At 36.5% G+C, this 22,671-nt stretch overlaps 1 protein-coding gene across 13 annotated transcripts in view; it reads left to right on the top strand.

Moving 5' to 3' along the window:
• Nucleotides 1-22,671, top strand: part of xxylt1 (xyloside xylosyltransferase 1) — a 235,678-nt gene that overhangs the window by 65,489 nt on the left and 147,518 nt on the right. For 6 of the 13 annotated variants that reach the window (XR_012387263.1, XR_012387261.1, XR_012387262.1 and 3 more), the window contains exon 5: nt 12,561-13,309. The exons of 2 other annotated variants lie outside the window; for them this stretch is intronic. Coding sequence is in view for 1 of the 11 variants with exons in the window: in XM_005155853.5 (XP_005155910.1) it covers nt 12,561-12,957 (397 nt within the window). In the remaining 10 variants the exon portion in view is untranslated. Of the gene's footprint in view, nt 1-12,560; nt 17,806-21,966; nt 22,060-22,200; nt 22,267-22,671 lie in introns of those variants that run through there. 5 more of the 13 variants (XR_012387257.1, XR_012387260.1, XR_012387264.1 and 2 more) reach the window with 3 other exon arrangements.

The following is a 22,671-nucleotide window of genomic DNA, read 5'->3' as shown; positions in this document are numbered from 1 at the left end:
TGAGGATTTAAATATGGTAATTACATTTAAATATGGTAATGGCTGATGATAAGCTGTTAGCTGCAGACCAATCATGACAGACTGGACCAAGATCTGAGCAGTCAGAACAGAGTAGGCTGCTAGAGAGGCGGTGTTTAGAGAGACTAGATTCTTGGATGAATCATTTCAGACACGGTGAGGGAAAAAAGGTGAATCTGCAGTTCATAGGTTTGAGAAAAGCATTGCCTTTTTGTGTGTGTTTTTTAGTTTGGATGGATGTAAACTATTTGCATGAGACCTCCAAAACAAATTAGTAAAATAATTGTTTCATTTTAATGTTTCCTTGCATATTTGATCAAATATTCAAGTCAAAAAATTTGTTGAATGAGGCTTCGTCCTCTTTTGTCACATGCGAGTGCCTTAATGGGGAGGTAAATTCTATTTCTGTCTTTTTTTAGTCTTGTCTTGGTGCTAATGTCCTTAAAAGCAAATCCATTAGCATTTAATTTGTTTTTAATAAAGCCCTGCAACACTAAAGCAGCTGATTGCATTGTGGCTCTTTCACAAGCCTTGCTTTTTTCGGTGCAGTCATTTCTAAGTCTTCCATCAATACTATTTTTATTCAGTTTGTTTTGACATGAATTATTGATAGTTTATTAATGCACAAAGCTGTCACTTCCTAGGCTCTAATCAGAAACAATTTCAAGGAAATATTTATTTCATGGGTTAAAAATGTTGGACCTATTAGCTTGTAAGAGGAAGTGGAAATGACCTTGTTAGTGGACTTTAGTGATTTTTCATTTCAAACTGAAATTCTTAAATGCAATATTTTTTATGCACAAAATGTTTTGAAATTAATTCATCAAAGGTAACACTTTAGGACCACTTCTCATCTAATTGATTGGCTTGGATATTATTAACATATTGGCTTTTTATTAACACCTATAGAGTGTATTCTGCAATATGCAGTGAGTTTATTGAAGCAAAACTCATAGTTAATGGTAGTTTTGAATCTATCTGGTAATGTCACAGCATCAGTACACTGCTTCAATCTTTCGATGTGACACTTGTACTTAGTAATTTTAGTGTAAACCTCATATACTGTTGGTTGGTTTCTGTTGGTTGTGCACCTTTTTTACCAACCAAGTTTGTCGACGCCATTATAACGACACAGATCACTCTGCCTATTCATACCAGAGTCCCGCGCAAAAAGGGATTGACAGGTGGTGATTTGTGTGTAATTTAACTTAATTTATTTATGATTTGGTTATGGGTAAAATAAAGACCATGCAGGGGTGGGTTTCTGAAAACCATTGTTAGCCAACTAAGGTCGCAAGTTCCGTCGTTACAAACATAATTCACTGATTTGGCATTTCCCAAATCCATCGTTCCAATACCATTTGCAAACTGCTTCGCAAACTTCTATGCTTGCAACTACACCTCTAGAGCTGTAGTTGGAAGCATAGTTCCTTGCTGTGTTGTATTCCCAGTTATCCCCCTATGCCCTATTCATTAAGAAAATTCTAACATTTTAACTTGGAATATTTTTTTAAGCATCTCTCTTAGGTCTAATTTGCTTTCAAAGTATTTTTACAGTTCAGTTTAAGCCATTTTCATGTTTACAATTGCGCTCCCTTCGCAGTGCACTTTGAAAACGTTGATGTCATTTTGTACACAGCCGTGGCTCATGATGTAAGCTATAGGTGACCTATTATTTAAAAGCAGAATTTTCGCTACGCCTCCAAAGCATGTGAAAACAAAAAAAAAAAACATAGCATACATTAATGCTTTTATTTTATAGTAGGTTATTTATTAAGTGTCTGGATTGTATATGACATGGGCCTGTTGGTTAGAACATTACTGCAGTGGTTGGAATGTGTCAAATTGTAAAAGCAGACTTTGCCAAAAAATAAAAATAAAGAAAATAAACAATGTCCTACATAATAATAATAATAATAATTATTATTATTATTATCATCATCATCATCATCATCATCATCATCATCAACATGATTTTATGTTAATTTACAATAGAATATGTAATGTTCTCAATAATATTTGTAAAGGAGACACAGGCTCTGCATGTGCCTTTTACTTATATTTAAACTAATATGGAAAATGAGTGCATGTTTTTACCAAAACTAATACTGGATTTTTTTTAATGCATGTGCATGTAAAACAATATAATTTGCCCCAAAAAATATGGGGTTATTCTCTAAAGAAGCAGTTACCACAATCATTAAGAGCATCATTATGGGCATTTTATGTAATAACTAACGTGGTTCAAACAATGGATCTGTGAACAGAGAAACTGCGGGTTTTGGGAAACATTCGTCACTACAGCCTTCTTTTTTCAAACGATGCATTGTATAGTTCAGCCGTGAGTAACGTCATTGTTTGTGAAACGCATCCCAGGTCAGGTAGTTGAAATGGTAGGCTACAAATAATTAATTTGTTATAATGTCCATCGTGATTTTTCACATGTTAAGACATTGTATGATGCCAAATTGGTCGACATTGAACAGCCCTACTTTAAATAAACAGAAAACACTTGTGAATCACAAAATACAGATATATATTTTTTAATGTTTTATTTTTTAAAAGTTGTACTATACTGTATTGTATGCCACCATTAAAAATACGTTTAGTTCCATTACATGTACAGTAAATCCATCCAGGAGTTGTTGGTGATGAATTGCTGCAGTTTTGTGCCACAGAGCACGTACATCCTCTCAACCAGACAACCAGGTCTTGCCACTCGTAAAGAAGACACTAAACCCAGACATGAAATGTGGAAGTGCCATCTGACGCTCCTCTGCAGTTTATAGAGGAGGCTGTTAAACACCAGGGGAAAGCTGTGCTGTGTTAAAGTGCCACAGGAAGTTCTCATTCACTCTCAACCCACAGTGTTGATGCACATTTGCGTGACGACACCCGCTGTTTTCCACACTGAGTTCATTTAATGACTGAAAAACATCCCTATATTGCGATGATTCTGGAACTTTGAAAATGCGAGCCTCAGCCATGCTCTCAGATCTGTAATGCAGCATTTTCTCCTCGTGAATATTTAATGAGATGATTAACTGAGGGAAGTCTGAATATTCATTGCTGTCCCACATCAGGTGCGCAGGTGCTTGAATTGTCAAGAATATTCAATTAGCCGAGAGTGGCCTGAATATTCAGTGTCATCCCATCTCAGGTCTGCAGGTGCTTAAATCCTCATGAATATTTAATGAGATGATAATTAGCACAGAGTGGCCTGGATATTTTAAGTGTCGCACCATCTCAGCTCTGCAGGTGCTGGGTTAGAGATTTACTTTTGCTAGTGTGTAGATAAATCTCATATTTCACTGCTCTCAAATTTAATTTAAAGGTTGTTTGACTTTATATATATATATATATATATATATATATATATATATATATATATATATATATATATATATATATATATATATATATATACATTAGGGGTGTAAAGGTTCACAAAAATCACTGTTCGCTGCGATACGACACAGTGGTTGGTGTTGCGGTTCGGTATGTTTTCGATACAGCAAAAAAAGAAAAAAGCCAGAGGATTCCTCTGATTATAATTTTTTTTATGTATTTAACTAACATCACAAAAGTTTGATCTTGTTTTTATGTTATTTTACTGTTAACAGTGATTGAGCTATACTCCCGGGGTTTCTGCTTAGTAGCAAATAAAACAAATCCTTCTTTATACAAAACCAAATACCCTCAAAACCACAAAGCTGCTTATAAAAATAACTGGAATAGTTTTATAAAATAACTGATCACCTCTGTGATTTGTTTTGCCTTGTTCGAATCTGTAGGAGTTGCCTGTCTGAATGCTGTTCCAGTTACAGATTACGTGATGTCAGTGTAAATGAGTTGATATGCTTGAATATTACCGCTAAAATAGCTTACTGTCATAGCAGAAGAAACATTGTTTTTTTTCCTACCAAACTTTGTTTTTTTCGTGCGCGCACGACATATCTGAAGAGCGGTGGAGGCGTGTGCATGCAATGTATGGGAAGATTATCATTCGTTTGCCAGCGGGGAAGGCAGCATGTTGTCTGCCACGCCATTTTTTTTCAACGTTGTTGGACTGAAAACACCTTATTTTGTACTTATTCTCTTTTATCTTTTTAGATGTTAGACTGAATAGAATCGTTTGGTTTGTAATGTGTACCAAACCGAAAGTCTCTTGCCGAACGGTTCAATACGAATCCGCGTATCGTTACACCCTTAATATATATACGTCTATATCAGGGGTCATCAATCTCGGTCCTGGAGGGCCGGTGTCCCTGCAGGTTTTAGCTCCAACTTGCCTCAACACACCAGCTAATCCCTCAAGGTTTTTTTTTTCTTCACTCCCATCAGGTGAAGTTTTTTTTCCCCTCTCCGCTGTCGCCACTGCCTCGCATGGTTCAGGATTGGTAGAGCTACGCATCGATGAATTTGCTCTTCAGTGTTTGAACTCTCAGTAATGATTAAATCACACTGAACTGAGCTAAACTGAACTGAATTGAACTTAAACACTAAAACCTGAACCACACTGTTCCAGTTACTGTGACACAATCTACATTGTAAAAGCGCTATACAAATAAAGCTGAATTGAATTGAATTGAACCTGCCTGGATGTTTCAAGTCTACTAAGTAAGACCTTGATCAGCTGGTTCAGGTGTGTTTGATTAGGGTTGGAGCTCAAATCTGCAGGACACCGGCCCTCCAGGAACAAGTTTGGTGACCACTGGTCTATATGGTACATGGAAATAATAGTGATTTTTTTTTTTTTTTTTTTTCAGGTGCACAAATTTAAATATGATTCCTTGAATTAAACATTTTTTAAGGTGTGGTATAAACAATTCATTTGGGATTAGTTTAAACAAACAAATTAAGTTGAACATTACTAAATTGTATTTGTTTAAATTCATATAAATTGTTTAATACAATTTTTTTTAGTGTGTGTATGTGTGTACGTGTGTGCGTGCATGAATCTGATTGGCTGATAGCCGTGTCATATTATGCAATAACAGCACTGGTCCAGCCTCTCAACCCTTGTGTATTACTCCGCCCACATACAGCAACAAGCTGAGGACACCTTACAGTGTGACAAATATTCCAGCTGTTAGACAACATAATGTACTTTTGAGGCTTTTTTAGGCGAGAATGTAGTTGTTTAGATTGCAGATATGCAGTTAATTTATAAGGATATTGCCTATTTTAAATTATTTATAATTTCTGAGAGACAGTGCATCGGCAGCCATTAGCCTGCCATACTGAGCTAATCAAAGATGGTTGACGTTGTCTATCCACAAGATGGCAACAGGACCACACAATAAGCCATTAAAAGATTAAAATACTGAAAGGAGATATCTCTGTAGATGGATAACATTTCATATCATGTTCAGTCTTATAATCTTTAAACTTGAGCAAAATCAACTGTTTTGTCATCATTTAGGCATCACGCTAGAGAATCATTCAAACACTAGCTCTAAAGTGACATTGGTGAATTTTACGGCTTTTGCTGTTCTGACAACAGCTGGAGATATGAATGAGCGGCAGAAGAAAGTAGTTCCCAATTCAAAAGGGTTTTTAAACTCTCCATGTTTGATTTTCTTTTTTATATACATGATTGTGCCGTCAAACTGTTGTATAAACGCACTGGTGGGACACTAAGGCACTCCGCCTCCGACCTTGTGCCAACACACGGCTCCCACCAGTGCTGACATACAGCCATAACGAAAAAAAAAAAAAAAAAAATATATATATATATATATATATATATATATATAGATAGAGGAAAGCATTGGCTAAGGTGTTGTCAGATTAATAAAAATAGTTTGTCTTTTTGGTGAGTACACTGAAAAATAAATATATCTGCAAAGTTGCTGCAAACAATTTCTTTAGGTTGAATGTAAACAAAAATAAATACATTTAGGAATGGTAAACTTAACTTGACTAAATGAATGGTTTACAACAACATACCTTAATTTTTATTTTATTTTTTTGTAAATCCAAGGAATCATATTTGAATAATTTTTTTTCAGTGTATGATTGTTTATTTTAAATATTTTATTTTGCTGCAAAAAAGTTTATTCAGCAACACTGTCCCAAAGTTATTTAATTTATTTGAATAAAGCTATTTCTTTTAGTGGAGATTTTTAGTTTATAAAAAAAAAGATAAATTTATTACAAAAGTATTCAAGAAATTATGTTGGCTTCATTTCATAAAACATGAGAGTTTTAACAAAAGAGTACAATTGAGGTCCCACTTTATATTTATTTAATTGATTTAAATGAAAAATTTGATACATTGCTTTTATTATGTACATGCATGTTTTTACATTTTAATTATTTTTAAAAACAATTATCTGCATGTAATTACATCTGTCATTAGTTTCTGTAATTAAATGTACAATTACACTGTTGTCCCATCCCTTAAAGAGGACCTATTATGCCTCTTTTTACAAGATGTAAAATATGTCTCTGATCAAACAAAGAAAGTTTTAAAATTCCTTAAAACTGCTCCTTTTGGGCTTTGATCCTAATCGTGCAATTTTGGTGACTGTCACTTTAAATTCAGTTGTATTTTGTAATTGTTATGTATTCTTTTCAAAAAAGGGCGGAGCTACAAAAATAAGACTAACATCCTATGCTAAAGAGGGAGAGATGTCACTAATGGGTAGATCTTTCCCCATCTGATGACACGTACAAAAGGAGAATGTCAATCAAAGTGTTTCTGCCGACTGTTTTTATAAATTGTGATTATTAAAAAAATAAATACATTTTTACTAGTAGAGGCTGATTATATTCACACACTGCTGCCACAAACCCCTTATAGGGGTGATTTTTGCATTCTAGCTTGCCTTTAAAACTTTTAACTCGCCTTTAAACCCACCCATAGCACCAAACCTTTCATTACTTCACCTGTATCCCATCTCAGTACATAAGTGCTAAACGAAACAATATGAACACAATAAGGAAGTTGTAATTATTTATTAATGTAATTACCTATTAATTTAGGCTTCTTAATATAAAACAGGACCACAATTTATCGTTATACCTTAAACAGACTTAATGGAGGAGCAGGAATCTTTTAAAAGTGTTGGAGTTGAGGTCGCAGGTGCGTTCATGTTTACTTCCATCCACTGGGGGTTTGGGAGAAGAACAGGAGCAGAAGTCTCACTAAACGGGAGTCTTCAAGAGAAGGATAAATGCCGTTAGCTTGTTTCCTCCTGTCTGGGACTGCTTTCCTGCAGTCAAATGAACGTCCAGGAGCAGCAGCTTCAGAAATCTCTTTGTTGTTTCCTGCTCAGCTTGAGCTTTTTAAGAGTAAGGGAGCATCTGTGAACTTCTGGAGAAGCTCGGAGGAAGCCCTGCAGGAGGCCATTGACTTGAGGGATCAAAGCTGCTTTCAATAAGTTTGCCTGCAGCTCTCTGAAGATTTCATTAGAAGCAGAACGTGGTGCTCGAAAGTCTGTCCAGATCACAGAAAAATCTTGGTTCTCTCAAAAAAACACCATACCTGTCAACCTACTCGTTTTTCACAGGATTATTTTATATTTAATCATTCTATCCCACTATCATATTTTTTAAATGCATTTCTCCCATATTTTTTATCCTATGAAATAAGGCAGTAACATCAACACTGAGCCGATCCTCCCTATACACATTCAGTCTTCAGTTTTTGAATGTTAATTAAACAAAAAATAAAAATAGAGATTAATTTGCTGCTCTTCACTAATAACTACAGTCATTTTAATTATAATCGATGCATATTTAAATTATGCACACTATGAAAAAATGCTGGGTTTTAAACAATTGATTTGCCAGTATAGGGTTCTAATGGTATGATAACCTTCGATTAAAATTATCACGGTTTCGCGGTATTGTAATTACTGCTCTAAAATATATTCTTTTCAAATGTCTGGTTAAAAACAAAAACTTTTTTCCCTTTTGAACACAATATATTTTATTTTAAGAAACATTTCAAATATTTTGGAGCAGTAAACATGTCAGGCTAAATAGTTCAAATCAATTATTGACTTCTGCTGTCTTCATATGTTTAAAAAACAAAGATTTTTTTTTACAATTTAAAATGGCATCTTTGGATATTTTTTTTCTGCTGGAGATACTTGTCCTAAAAAAGGTAAATAAAAAAAATCATACACATACCTTAGGAACAGTATAGTAGAACATTATGACGTTTTTAAAACCTTGACTTTTCCAAACCACTGTATACCTTGAAAACGGTTATCGTCCCATGCCTTGTTGTTTCAACCTGAAGGAATGAAGTAAAAACAGCTTAAATCGTCATATGCTGAGTTCAGACTGCATGATTTTAGCCCAGATTTTCACTCACCGAGAGGTTTTGAGAAATCGCAACAAATGCCTGAGAACACTGGCAAATCTGTGCTCGTTCACGTGAGAAACAATCACATAGTGTGAACTATCAAAGATCTGAGAGAATTGTAGATGAGTCACTGACCCGCATCAGACATGGCATGTTAAATATCTAGAGCTGTCGGCAATTCATATCATGCCATATGAAATGTGTTCTGATTAAAAAAAAATAACATCAGCGATTACCTACATCCAATGAGAGTTCAGCACTCACTAGTATAGGTATCTGCAGGCCAGCTGGAGATTGGAGGAGAAGTTAAAATGCTTCATTTTAGTCTATTTGATCTAAGAAATTGAGGAAAAACTAGTGTAAATTTGGCAGGAGCACTCGTGTCTGTTTGACCTGTCAACTGAGCAAAACCACAGCTGGGTCGAAAAAGAAAAAAATAAGAGAATTTGCTAATTCCCTTCAAAGGCCAGGGGAGCAAAATAAGTGCGTTTTCTTCCCCAGTAAAGGGCTTCTTTCTCATCACGTGATTAATAACAAAATATATACTATGTGATCTCACGTTGTTTGCATTCTCACATGTGTTTGGTTGTGAGAAGTAATTTGTGGACTGAGACAAAGTTGTCTGCGATTCTTTCTGTTTTAAAATCATGCAGTGCGAAACTCTCTGATGCCGATCAATCTTGCAATGTAAACACAGCAGCGATGGAATGCCATCCCAGATAGACATGCAGTGTGAAAACATCCGTGACACGACTATTTTGAAAATCTTGCAGTCTGAACTCGCCATTAGCTGTCCCAAAAATCTTTTGCTTCCGCTAAATTTAAATGACAAAAAATGCCATTTTTTAGAGTGCAGTGAAGGAAAAATTAATTCTATTAGGCTAATATTTTCAATAGACAAAACTTGTTTTTCTATATGCTCTTTGTTTTTTTGTGTGTAATTTCTCCCTCTTCAACTTTATTTACAAGGAAACCACTCTGAATGAAAAGATGTAGTTGTAGAGTTGTAGAAGATTTAGGAGTTTGGGGTTAAATGCTTAGTAAACCTGATAAATTACCTCAACACAATTGGATAATCTTAATTTGTTATACTGTATACTGTAGCTAGAAAAACATTAGTGTGCGCACATCTAGAATCAGAACATAAAATGCTTAATTATAAAGATGATCAAGAAAAAAATGTGTTCTCTGTCATTTCAGTTATTTATCTGCGGTAAACGCAGGTCTGTGTAGGTCAGGCATGTCCAAACTCGGTCCTGGAGGGCCGGTGTCCTGTAAAGTTTAGTGCCAGCCCCAATCAGACACACCTGGGCTAACTAATCAAGCTCTTACTAGGATTTCTAGAAACATCCTTGCAGGTGTGTTGAGGCAAGTTGGAGTTAAAATCTGCAGGACACCGGGCCTCCAGGACTGAGTTTGGACACCATTGGTGTAGGTCTACAGCACGGAGAATGCAACCCGTCAGATGGAGTTGAGAGAGGATCACGTGAGCTCTACTGGTGCTCCTATTGGCTGTCGCTAAAGAAAGTCACTCTTCATTTGCATAAAGTTGAAGGATTCTCAACTGTCTCATCGCTTCTCCCAACCACCTTGTCGCCTATGGTCGCTGTCGCTCATGTAGACGGAGGTCACCAGAAGTCGCTCACTCTCTGTTGAAATGAAATCTTTATTTTACAGTGTTGGCTTGGTCAATCTTACGTCTCGTTTTGTGGTTTCCAACTTAAGAAAGTGATTTTGTAATTATAACAAATTTACATTTCATCTGTTAGCGTTGTTCAGTCATGGATTTGTATCTCTGTTGTAAAAGTAAAGCAAATGAAGGAATTTGCTATCATGTCTATTTTTACTTGAAGCATCTATATGATTTATGAATCTTGCACCCTAACTATTGTTTCTCCAGTGTTTTCTGCATACCTGTTTTCTACAGTGAACAGCCACCGTCCTGAAACAGCAGTTTATTTTCCACCTTGTTATTATTCTTGAGATCAGAACAGCTTTATTTGCAAAAATGTATTGAGGAAAAAAACATGCATAGTCATATTTTTGTGCAGTAGTGCTGCAAAAAAGTCACGTGGTTGCTTTGGTTTTCTGAGTGGGTGTGTTTGTATTGTTTGGTAGTTTCTAGGATGTTTTGACTGGTTGCTAGGTGTTAGAAGCACAAGAGCCCACTCACAAGTATGAGAAAGTTTAAGGCTTCTGTTTAGGGCTGCACAATATATCGTTTCAGCATCAGTATCATGATGTGTGTGTTCGCAGTAGTCACATCGCAGGATATGCAATGTTGAGTTGGGATTATAATTGATCAGCATAACAGTTGAGAATGCATGAGATTTGTGGAGTCATTGCAAAGTATAACCATAACGTAAAACTTTTCATTTGCATGTGTTTAAAAGGCATTTCAAGACAGTTAAGTCATTCAGGCTCAAAGCACAACATTTTCAAGTTTAATGAAGAATAATTTTACTGAATTGTAATTACAGTGAAGACTATACATTATTCTTTTGTATTTTATTATTTAATTTCTCTACTTGATTACTATTTGACTCTCTGGAAAGCCATAAAGCACTGTTTATTTTTTATACTTGATACACACTCATTACAAAATCACCTCCAATCAATCTAAATTCAAGATTTCTTTCCCCCGAAAGAGCTATTCAAGTCAGCTATTTCAAATTGTATTCATATCTCAATATACGTAGCAGAAAAACTAAATATCACATTGTCAGATTTTTCCAATATCGTGCAGCCCTGCTTCTGTTATTCCCTTTACTGCAAATGCTGTCCTTTAAATGTTTTCTCTTAAAACAAGTACTAGAACATCTGCTTCACAGTTACTTTATTTTTTAGATTTTTTTTTTTTTAAATGTAATTGTTTTAACTGATTTTATGCTTATTTTGAAATGCAAAAAAGTAATTGTATTATTGTAATATTTTATTTGGGACTTCAGTGTGATATATTTAGATTTGATCATATTTTCAGATGGTGAAAATGATTAGTCTAATCCAGGGGTCTCCAACATGGTGCCCGTGGGCACCAGGTAGCCCGCCAGGTTCACATGAGTTGCCCGCGGGCCTGTTCTAAAAATAGCTCACCATAGCACCATGAGTAAGCTACATCTAATATTTTTATAAATATTCTTTTTAAATCACACTTGCATTGGTGTAAATTTGAAAATTACTTTAAGTTATATATTAAAAAAAACTTTAAAAACAATTTCAGACAAATGAAATGTTGAATATTGATATTTATCTAACTTGTTAAATCATTGTTGACAACTACTGTAAGAAATCATTAACATGATCAATGTCTTCACATAGATGAATATTATTAATTATTAATAATAACATAATAATAACATTTAAAAAAAATAAAAATTAATAATAACATATAATTAAAAGTAAATTAAGAAAAATGTGTTATTTAATAACTGGTAGCCCTTCACACTAATCGGTACCCAAGAAGTAGCTCTCGGTTTCCAAAAGGTTGGTGACCCCTGGTCTAATCGCTTAAATACTAGCCACACCTCTTATCAACACCTGCGCAAATTAAAGGGTTAGTTCACACAAAAATAAACATTTTGTTACATGTTAATCATGCTAGTGCTCTTTCAACTCCCATGACAGTTTCTTTTATCTTAAAACACAAAATAAGATATTTTAGATGAAATCTGAGAGCTCCCTCGTCTTCCATTAATTGTAAGAGGAAACAAAAATATTGAGTAAACTTTCCATGTGCGTTCAGTTGTAATCTTATGAAGCTCCAAGAACACATTTGTGCACCAAATAACTGTGAAAAAAAACACTTTTTCTACCAATGTCTTCTCATCTGTGGTAGATCCTGATGTGTGTACTACAGAGAATATACAGTAATTATAGTATAAATACTAATGGTAAACGCATCATATATGCCGAAAAGACATTGGTGAAGTTGTTTTTGATAAAAGTGTTCTTGGAGATTCGTATGATTACAGTTTAACCATTAAAACCATGTTTAACAATATATTTGGTTACTTTTCTTGTTCATTGCTGTCTATAGAGAATGAGAGAGCTCTAGGGTTTCATCTAAAATAGCTTAATTTCAATAGGGGATTGAAACTACATGGGTTAGTGTGTGAACTAACCCTTTAATTTATGTGTTAACATCGAGTGGGACAAGATATATTTTGAGTAGTAGGAGTCACCTGTTTACCAAGTAAAGAGTTGTTCTCTCTGTGTGTTGTAGGCACACTTTCTGGCAGTACCGCAAAGAAAATCCCAAATCCCGTGTAGGTGACCCTCCTCCAGACGGTCTGCCAGGCTTCAACAGTGGCGTAATGCTTCTAAACCTGGACTCCATGCGTCGCTCCACTGTATACAACCAGCTCTTGGAGCCTGAGCGAGTGGCCCGACTTGCAGATAAATACCACTTCCGGGGACACCTGGGAGATCAGGACTTCTTTACCATGATCGGGATGGAGCACACCGAACTGTTTTACCCTCTTACCTGTGGCTGGAACCGGCAGCTTTGCACTTGGTGGAGGGATCATGGGTATGGGGACGTCTTCCAGCTGTATTATCATTGTGACGGACCAGTGCACATCCATCACGGCAACTGCAACACTCCCATTCCTGACGATTGAGGGTCAGAGTGAATGATAAATCGTCAGTGAAACGCAAGTTTTATTTGCACACAAGTTCATCGAGGCAGAAAGGGCCTGTTGGTAAAGGTGCTATCAGTGTGGCGTTCTCATGCTCCAGATATTATTTGGTCATTTACACCACTGAGGCTGTTGGTGCTTTTCTAAAGTTACTGAAAGACAAAGACTCTGCTTTATTTAGCAGTTTAAGTGAAGCAGTGAATCAGAGTTTCTCAGGCAGGTGTTTCATCAAACTGATCTTAAACAGCAGGTTTGGAAGCAGCCAATCATAGCGAGGTTTCTTTTCCACCCCATGATGCCGCTCTGTGTTGTTTACAGATGTAGACACATCAAGGTACCATTATCTCTCTATTGCACAACATATTTTTCGTTTTTGTTTTGAGCGTTTCTTAAATTGACCGTTCTCCCAAAATTGAGAATTCCTTCATCTGCTCAACCTCATGTCATTTCCAACCTATAAGACAAGTTCTGCCCCTGCAATCAAGGTTTATTCACTCTGACACTTCAAAACATTTATAAGGCGATTGTAAAATACATCCATAAGAGTTAAAACCAAGTTTAACCAAATTTGAATCCAAGTTTTCTGAAGAGGCACGTTTGCTTTATTTAATAAATTTATTTAATTTAGCCTTTTGTTCACAGACAGTAGGAATCAACTTAAACAGAAGCTCAACCATATCTGCTTGATGCACAACAACAAACCTCATTGGCTCTTGCAAAAGCACATCTTACATCACACATAAGCCAGGGCGCAGGTTTGCTCTTGACATTGGTGGGGACCTTTGAACCACCTGTGAAATATGACATGCTAGCCTACTCTGAGGGATTATGAGAACTGACAGGAATCATATTATCAATATTTGTACATTTAGTAGTTTATTGTGTATTGTTTATTTTTAGTTTTCAGACCATTTTATACACGGACTATATCAGCCTTCTATAGCGTTAGAGTGAGAGTCACAGTGGGAAAAAAATGCTAGCATTAATGTTACCATTATTATGACGGACTGTTTTAGTAGCAAATTTGAGCTTCTCATGTGCACCTTTTTTTTTTGCTGCCACCATCCTCACTTGCGTGTCACCCACCTTACACACCTTGTTCTTGCACAGGAAAAATCCCCTTTGCAGTTTAGGCGCTGCTACATCACACGTTACATGTCACAGCAGGGAAAGGCATGGCCAATTACAATGTTCATTTGAGTTTTGGGGACAGAAGGACTCGAATAGAGAAGGTGATATAACCCAATGGCCAGGTTCATGTTGACAGCGCAAATTTTTAAAGTGAATTCAAATATTGGTGGGAACATTTCAGCAGTCGCTGTGACGTTTGTGACAGAATTTTAAATGCAAGAATGAACCTCATTGGTTCTAGTGGAAACTCAGATGTTGTCATGTCACATGCAAGAATGAACCTCATTGGCTTTAGGAAAATCTTAAAATTTGTCATGTGACAAACAACAATGAACCTCATTAGTTTTTGCAGAATCTCAAGTGTTGTCATGTGGCATAAAAGAATGAACATGATTGGTTCTAATGAAAATCAAATGTTGTCATGTGACATACAAAATAAACCTCATTGGTTCTAGTGGAAATCAAATGTTGTCATGTGACATACAAAATGAACCTCATTGGTTTGAGTGGAAATCAAATGTTGTCATGTGACATGCAAGAATGAACCTCATTGGTTTAGGGAAATCGTAAATGTTGTCATGTGACATGCAAGAATGAACCTTATTGGTTCTAGTGTATTCTCAAATGTTGTCATGTGACATACAAGATAAACCTCATTGGTTTTCACATAATCTCAAGTGTTGGCATGTGACATGCAAGAATGAACCTCATTGGTTCTAGTGGAAACTCAAATGTTGTCATGTGACATGCAGGAATGAACCTCATTGGCCTCCGTGTGTCAAGGAAGTATGTGTGAGCTTCCATCTCCTCGTTTAAATGCTGTACACGTTGTTTGCTGATCAATGTTTATGTGTGATAAAAGCCTACCTTAGGGATGTCCAAACTCAGTCCTGGAGGGCCGGAGTCCTGCAGATTTCAGCTCCAACTTAACTCAACACACCTGCAAGGAAGCCAAGGAAGGCTTTCTAGAAAGCCTAGTAAGAGCTTGATTAGCTAGCCCAGGTGTGTCTGATTGGGGTTGGAACTAAACTTTGCAGGACACCGGCCCTCCAGAACCGAGCTTGGACATGCGCTGCCTACATCAAATCTCATATAAGCGGTTTATTTCTTGCCAGAACACTTGGATTAAACATCTTTATTCATATAGATTTATTTTATGATCTTCTTATAATAATCATTAACATTTTTAATTGATTGAATGGGTTTGTAACAAGGTGAGGTTGAGTAAATGATTAAATCTTCTTTTTTTATATACTTCTATTTGTGCAATGCATTCTCAATCCATACCATGTTTACCAGTGTTTTATGCAGCGATGACGAGAAAAGTGGGGTAAAGTGCGTTGACCCACTTTCACATGTGATTTTAGAAATCCCTTTTCTCCGTGATGCGCAGCTGTATTGCCTTAGAATAGCTAAGTTATCATCTAGAACATCTGATCAGGACGAGGGAAACATTCCTGCTGAGGTGCTGTGATCCGCCTGAGAAACGTGTAAGTGGGATTTACTGGAGTTTTCCACCGGGATCGGCCTCTTCCCTGAGGGAGATTAATGCTAGATTTATACTAGAGCACTGGCTGTTGTGTTTGGCTGGCATTTGTTGAGTGATGTTGCTGTTGGCGAAACTCTGTGTGAGATGCTCATTATAACCTCCGCAATGTCAGATCCGCAAGCCGGAGAGAAGGAACGTAGTAATGAGTCCTTGCAAGTGTTGCCAGATAGATGTGTGGTAATAGGTAGACGCTGTGAGTTTAAGGACTGCATGTCTTTGGGATTTTCACTTAATTTGTTTTTTAGTTGGGTCATGTTTTGTCTAGCGCTTCTGTCTTAATCGTTGAAGACCATTTCTGTGATGTTGACCTACGTTTGCCTGATCAAGTTAAAAGCAAAATGTTTGGCTAATTAAACTTTAATCTGTCGCTCCCAGCAGTTTCCAAGCACAATTTTTTTTTAATGTTTTCTCACTTAAGTGTTAATTTACTTTGGGTCTCGTTCGAGAAAGATGAGCAGGGTTTACTTCTGTGTAAATCTTACTTTGTATGTTATTGATAAAAGTTTGGGGTTGATGATAAGATTTCTGAAACAAGTCTCTTAGGCCGAATTCCAATTCTACCCCTTAGCCCTTCCTCTTACCCCTACCCCTCATCTTGCGCATTCACCTGAAGGGGTAGAGATGTCCCAATACTCTTTAGCTTGAAGGTGTAGGTCTAAGTGGAAGGGCTAGATACCCCTCGAAACGGAGATTTGTCAGGACAATACTCGAAACCAAGGGGTAAGAAAATTTCCCAAAATACTACATCTACAGCGGTGTAACAACAGATATAAGATCAGTCAGATTCATCAGCGGATTGCTCGTATGTCAGCCTATAAACAGACCAGCTGATCAATGTGGCTTTGAAACGCTCCAGTGTCCCTGTATTTGTAGTTACACCAAAGAGCTTAGAATCACCAAGAGGCGACACTCTAGTGCGATTTGGGAAACAGCCACTAGATGGCGTGGCAGCCATTTTGGAATGAAAATTCCAATAGAACAACAGCATATTATAAGTCTGTAAAATAAACTGAAAGTGCTGATGATTGTGATAGTAAGTGCTGTAATGTCGTCTTTGAGGTTGTATCTCAGCTTTAATGCGCTTTTTGAATAAATAAATTAAAAAACCAAGCAGCTGCTTTCCATCGCGACAGCAATTAGATCCAATGGACAGCCAATCACATTCACTCCAAAATGGCAGAATCACGGGGCTGTTGCTGGGCGCTGCTGTTGCAATGGAACGTTCTATTGAGTGTCGCCTTTTTGTGATTTTAAGCTCTTTTGTTACACAGTAAAACAGCAGCGAGTTTGGTGAACTGATGACCTTCTGGGCCAATCACAGTCATTTCTGTTGAACACAATGGAAAATCAGCGCTGTTTATTGGGGAAATGGACTTTTTAAAAAGAAATTTCAGTACCGATTGGTATTGAATCTCAGTATCGGGACAACACTATTCTTAATTCTGAATTTACTGCATCAATACTTTAGACTTCAGTGTCACGTGATCTTTCAGAAGTCATGATTTGATAATAGTGTTTAGTACTAATATTATTACCAGTATTAAAAACTGTTGTTAAATATTTTATTAAAAATAATCTTTTCAGGATTCTTTACTCTAATATGTTTTATGTACATATAGTCTATTTTAATTAGATTTTTTTTTTTGTGTGTGTGTATGTAAATGCTTATTGTTGCTTATTAAAATATCTTATTTCAAAAAACGAATGACCTAATCTTACACCAAGCTTTTATTTTTAATGTAAATAGGCTCAAATTATTTAATTCAGTTTCCCATAACTATTGTATTTATCTACAAAGGTTTATATTTATCATGAAAATGTAGTGTTTTTGATTTTTGTCTTATGTTAACAACTATATATTTTTAAAGGAACCACTCAGGGAAGATTGATGGGGGAAAAAAACAAGTTCTTAGTGCAAACAAACCAGCACAAACTACATTATCAATATAAGACCGGTTATTTTTCTATAGAACCACCTCCTGTTTGTGTTTAGAGGATTGAATGTAATAAAACACACTTGTTATGTAATATATGTTGTGTCATAGCATGTATTAAAGGTAATAATAGGACTGGCAGATTTGTAACACATCTAATATATTGTTCTTTTGGTTCAAACGTTCTTGTGGTCAGAATAAACATTTCCTACCATTTCCTAAGATTCTTTCACTTTTTTAAGCATTGTAGTTGTTGGAATATTTAGTCAATTCCACGCATGTTCAATAAAAAAAGTTCAGGAGAGGTTTTTCTCCAAGGTATAACATATTAGCATTGGATTGAAATGTGTAATTCATATAGAATCCTGTTATCTGTTATCCTATGCAATAGAAGAGTTACATTTAAGGGTGCGCAACAAATTTAATTTCCTGATTTGCTCTTTTATACATAGCTGATATTAACAGGTGGAGTTTTGTGGAATTCGTCACTTGTCAATCATTCTCCAATCCTTCATTGGCCGCACCCATACATACGTCCTCTTTTTCTAAGAACTCTCTGCACAACATTAAAAGCATAGGATTTTCTCAACAGCAAATAAGAGTCACTCAGGAAAAAAAATTATCCAGTTGCTTTTTTTTTGTGAGGTAGGGGTTGAACGACTTTAAATTTTTGTAAGTCAAGTCATTGTCAGCACTTTAATTTCATTAATAATGCAATATTAGCACCCGAGCTAATTTTACTGCTAAATAAGTGCAGTAAACACATTGGTACCACAAAGAATGTAACAATAACATATATTTTGGAGCAGAAGTGATGCACACATCGTCAGCAGCACACAATTTCATATCATGTTAAGCCTTTTTACACTGTCAAAGACTTTTTCAAAAGCATATTTTACCTCTATGGTAATGCATGCTAGAAAGCTGTTAATCTTTCTCAAGTTGGCCATTTTCACCGGCTCATCTTGGTAATCAGACATCTCCTCAATGCAAATCTTCGCTGTGTTCGCTGGGGATGATATTTACATATGCTATGAACCCACATAGCAAAATATCTCTGGCCCACTCAATCAGCTTTTTCTTGGCCTACATGCTACAGTGAATTACGGTACATGACTGGACCAAGTCTGGCTTCTAGACAAGGGCCAAACAGGGTCCATATCTGGGCCAAGTCTCAGCCAAGTTAATAACCCATAACTGAGCCTAAACTGGGCCAGATATGTTGTGTCACGGCTGCAATAAAACTGATAAACCCATGAATCATTGCACTTAAGGTGTGCAATGGGCGTGCTTTTTCTCAAAGCGACCTGATTGGTAAACATTTTTTCTTTATTTGAAAATAATAAAAATATATTTTAAATTTGGGTCAAGAAAGGCCAAATTTACATGCCCACATATCAATTATCAACCTCTGGGTCAATTACTACATTTACATCTGGTCCACATATCAATTATCAACATCTGGGACTAATACTACATTTACATCTGGCCCACATATCAAGTATCAACATCTGGGCCAAATACTATATTTACATCTGGTCCACATATCAATTATCAACATCTGGGCCAAATACTACATTTACATCTGGCCCACATATCAAGTATCAACATCTGGGCCAAATACTACATTTTACATCTGGCCCACATGTCAATTATTTACACCTGGGCCAAATGCTGAATTTTACATCTGGCCCACATGTCAATTATTTACACCTGGGCCAAATGCTGAATTTTACATCTGGCCCACATGTCAATTATTTGCATCTGGGCCAAATACTATATTTGCATCTGGTCCACATATCAATTATCAACATCTGGGCCAAATACTACATTTTACATCTGGCCCAGGTCAATTATTTACATCTGGGCCAAATACTACATTTTACACCTGGCCCACATGTCAATTGTTTACATCTGGGCCAAATACTACATTTTATATCTGGCCCAGGTCAATTATTTACATCTGGGCCAAATGCTACATTTTACACCTGGCTCACATGTCAATTATTTACATCTGGGCCAAATACTACATTTTGCATCTGGCCCACATATCAAATATTTACATATGGACCAAATACTACATTTTACATCTGGCCCACATGTCAGCTATTTGCATTTGGGCCAAATACTACATTTTACACCTGGCCCACAAGTCAATTATTTACATTTGGGCCAAATACTACATTTTACACCTGGCCCACAAGTCAATTATTTACATCTGGGATAAATAATACATTTTACACCTGGCCCACATGTCAATTATTTACATCTGGGCCAAATATTTAATTTTACACCTGGCCTACATACCAATTATTTACATCTGGGCCAAGTACTATATTTCACATCTGGCACATCTCTGCCAAACCAGGGCCATGTTTGGCCCACATGCTGTATGCCAGTGCTGAATAAATGCCTGCTGTGCCATATTTATGCCAAATCTGGGCCAAAATTCTTGTGGCCTGGGAAATTTGTCACACTTCCGATGGCTGCATTCTACACAGGTTCTGTGCACTTCACAGTTCATTCATAAAATGTTACAGCATCTATGCAAAACACAACGACCAATCACATTACTTTTCCAGGTTTGCGTAAATGTTATTGGCTAGTAGCTCTTGGGTATTTGCATGGACTGACTAACTGGCATCTCTTTGATGATTTAAAGTTCACTCAAATTTCATGTAAATCTTTGACGCTGACATAAGAAAAATAACATTTTGAAAATTACTTTAAATAATCCAAGGGAAGTTTCATTAAGTGAATCACCTTAGTGTGTAAAGCTGTCATGTAGTTTAGGTTAAATCACGTGATCTGTGCAGCACAACTAGTCGACATCAATCAAAAAGAGTCATGGCAAAGGATTAAAGTTAACCAGTTGACTAGTCAGTGCAGCCCGTAGTGTGAAGCTAGCCTGTGGTGATTGGTCCAGTGGCCCAGTCTGTGGTGATAGGTCTACTGCATGTTGACATCACCATGAAACAGCTTAAATCGAAAAAACGATTCATTTTGATTGACTCTTTCTTTTAAAAGACAATATCTTCAAACACAGAGTACTTTCAGATTTAAAAGTTTGCAGGATGTTTTTATTCACTTTGAGCTGTGTTACACACTGCATGAAAGGGAATTTTCCAAAACCCATAATAGGGGCAGTTTTTTTGTATGTATTTGTGTGTAGTTTGTGAAGTGGAGCTCTCACCATTGTTAGATCGCTCTGCAATCGAATATGCAGGATGGGTTTGGGTTATTTGATCAAGCATCATTATGTGTTGTGCGTAGGCTTGTGTCCTTTATCCCACTGTTCAGCTCTTGCAGCACTGACTGAGTTGCCAGTGTTTTGCAGCACGAGTGTTGAGGAAATCAAAGCGGCGATGTGACCTAAATTCTGTCACCTCACAACACGATCCTCATGATTTTCATTCTGTTTGTCAGCTGCTTCTGAAAAGTCGCTCGTCCTCCTGCTCTGCTTGCTATCTTATGCCCCTGTGTTGTCTTTTGGAGACCTGTATGTACGTGATTCGTGCGTAAAACATCTGGGAGTGCAAGGCTAAAATGATCTTTCGTTATTTATGTCAGCTTGATTAAATGGTGAATTTTGGTTTTTACATTTTCAGTTTCAGCTAGTTGCAGTTTGAGCTAAAATCTGCCAAATTACAAAGCAGAAAGTTGCTTATTTTGTATAAGTATATATCCTGGATTTGTGTCCAAGAAAAGCTGATTTCTCAGATCTAATATAATGATACACATTTTTTTTTTGTCATAGATGTAATCATTTCATGACTGTGCTTTCGAAAGAGCCTTGTGTGAGATCTTAATTTAATACTCGTGATGTTGCAGAATAATTGTATATTAATTTAAACTGAAGATACTTTTTAAGTGCATATACACTCTCCGGCCACTTTATTAGGTACACCTGTCCAACTGCTCGTTAACGCAAATTTCTAATCAGCCAATCACATGGCAGCAACTTAATGCATTTAGGCATGTAGACATGATCAAGACGATCTGCTGCGGTTCAAATCAAGCATCAGAATGGGGAAGAATGGAGATTTAAGTGACTTTGAACATGACATGGTTGACAGTGCCCGATGGGCTGTTCTGAGTATTATTTAAACTCCTGATCTACTGAGATTTTCATGCACAGCCATCTCTAGGGTTTACTGAGAATGGTCTTTCTTGCTGAATTATTAGAAGCACAAGCTGTAAAGGCTCCACCCACTTTTAGAAAGGAGGGCGGGGATCAGCTCATGACCAAGTCTATGGTTTCCCCCCTCGGAATGGCGTATTTTGAGTTTCTTGTTTAGCATGGGTTGTTTTCTTATTCTGTGATTTGAAGACTTGATGTCTTGCATTAATTATATTCATATGTTTGTGTTGAACCAGAGACTGAGAATACCCATGCAGCTGTTTTTGTTTCCATGGTAACAGACTGGCAGGACTCTCCAGGATTGCTGCTAAATAATAATAACTTCAAAAGTATGTAATCTACAGAAGGAACTCTGCTGGTTTACATTTTTATGAAGATTTTGAATGTTCATTTTAAATTAAAAAAAAAAAAATCTGTAATTTAAAATTAATTTCACAAGTTTAGAGTTCCCTTTCTCTGATGTCTTTCAGTATTTGCCTGCATTTTTAGTGGATGGCATACAGCAGTCACATGAGAGGCACCAACCTTATCTTAAGGTAAGATGTTTACAGATGTTAACAAAATCTTTATAATTACTAATATACAAAGCAGAAACCACATATAATGCACACAATCCTGGATAAAATAATTTTTTTAAATGGGCTGTGGCATATTTGGAGTTCTGATATTATTGAGCTACAGTATAGTTTTGACTGGCCACTGTGCTAGTTTTGGTTCTGGGCTAGTTTTGATTTGCTGCTGGGCTAGTTTTTATTTGGGGTAAGTTTTCACTGCCCTCTGGGCTAGTTTTGTGATAGTTTTGATTAGCCACTGGGCTAGTTTTGGTTGGCTAGTTTTGGGCTAGTTCTGATTAGCCACTGGGCTCGTTTTGGTTTTGGCCTTGTCTTGATAGGCCACTGGGCTAATTGTGGTTTGGGCTAGTTTTTGATTTTGGCTAGTTT

The sequence above is a fragment of the Danio rerio genome, chromosome 11, assembly GCF_049306965.1.
Source record: "Danio rerio strain Tuebingen ecotype United States chromosome 11, GRCz12tu, whole genome shotgun sequence".
In the NCBI taxonomy this organism is placed as follows: domain Eukaryota; kingdom Metazoa; phylum Chordata; class Actinopteri; order Cypriniformes; family Danionidae; genus Danio; species Danio rerio.
This window is presented reverse-complemented; position numbering and strand designations above follow the sequence as displayed.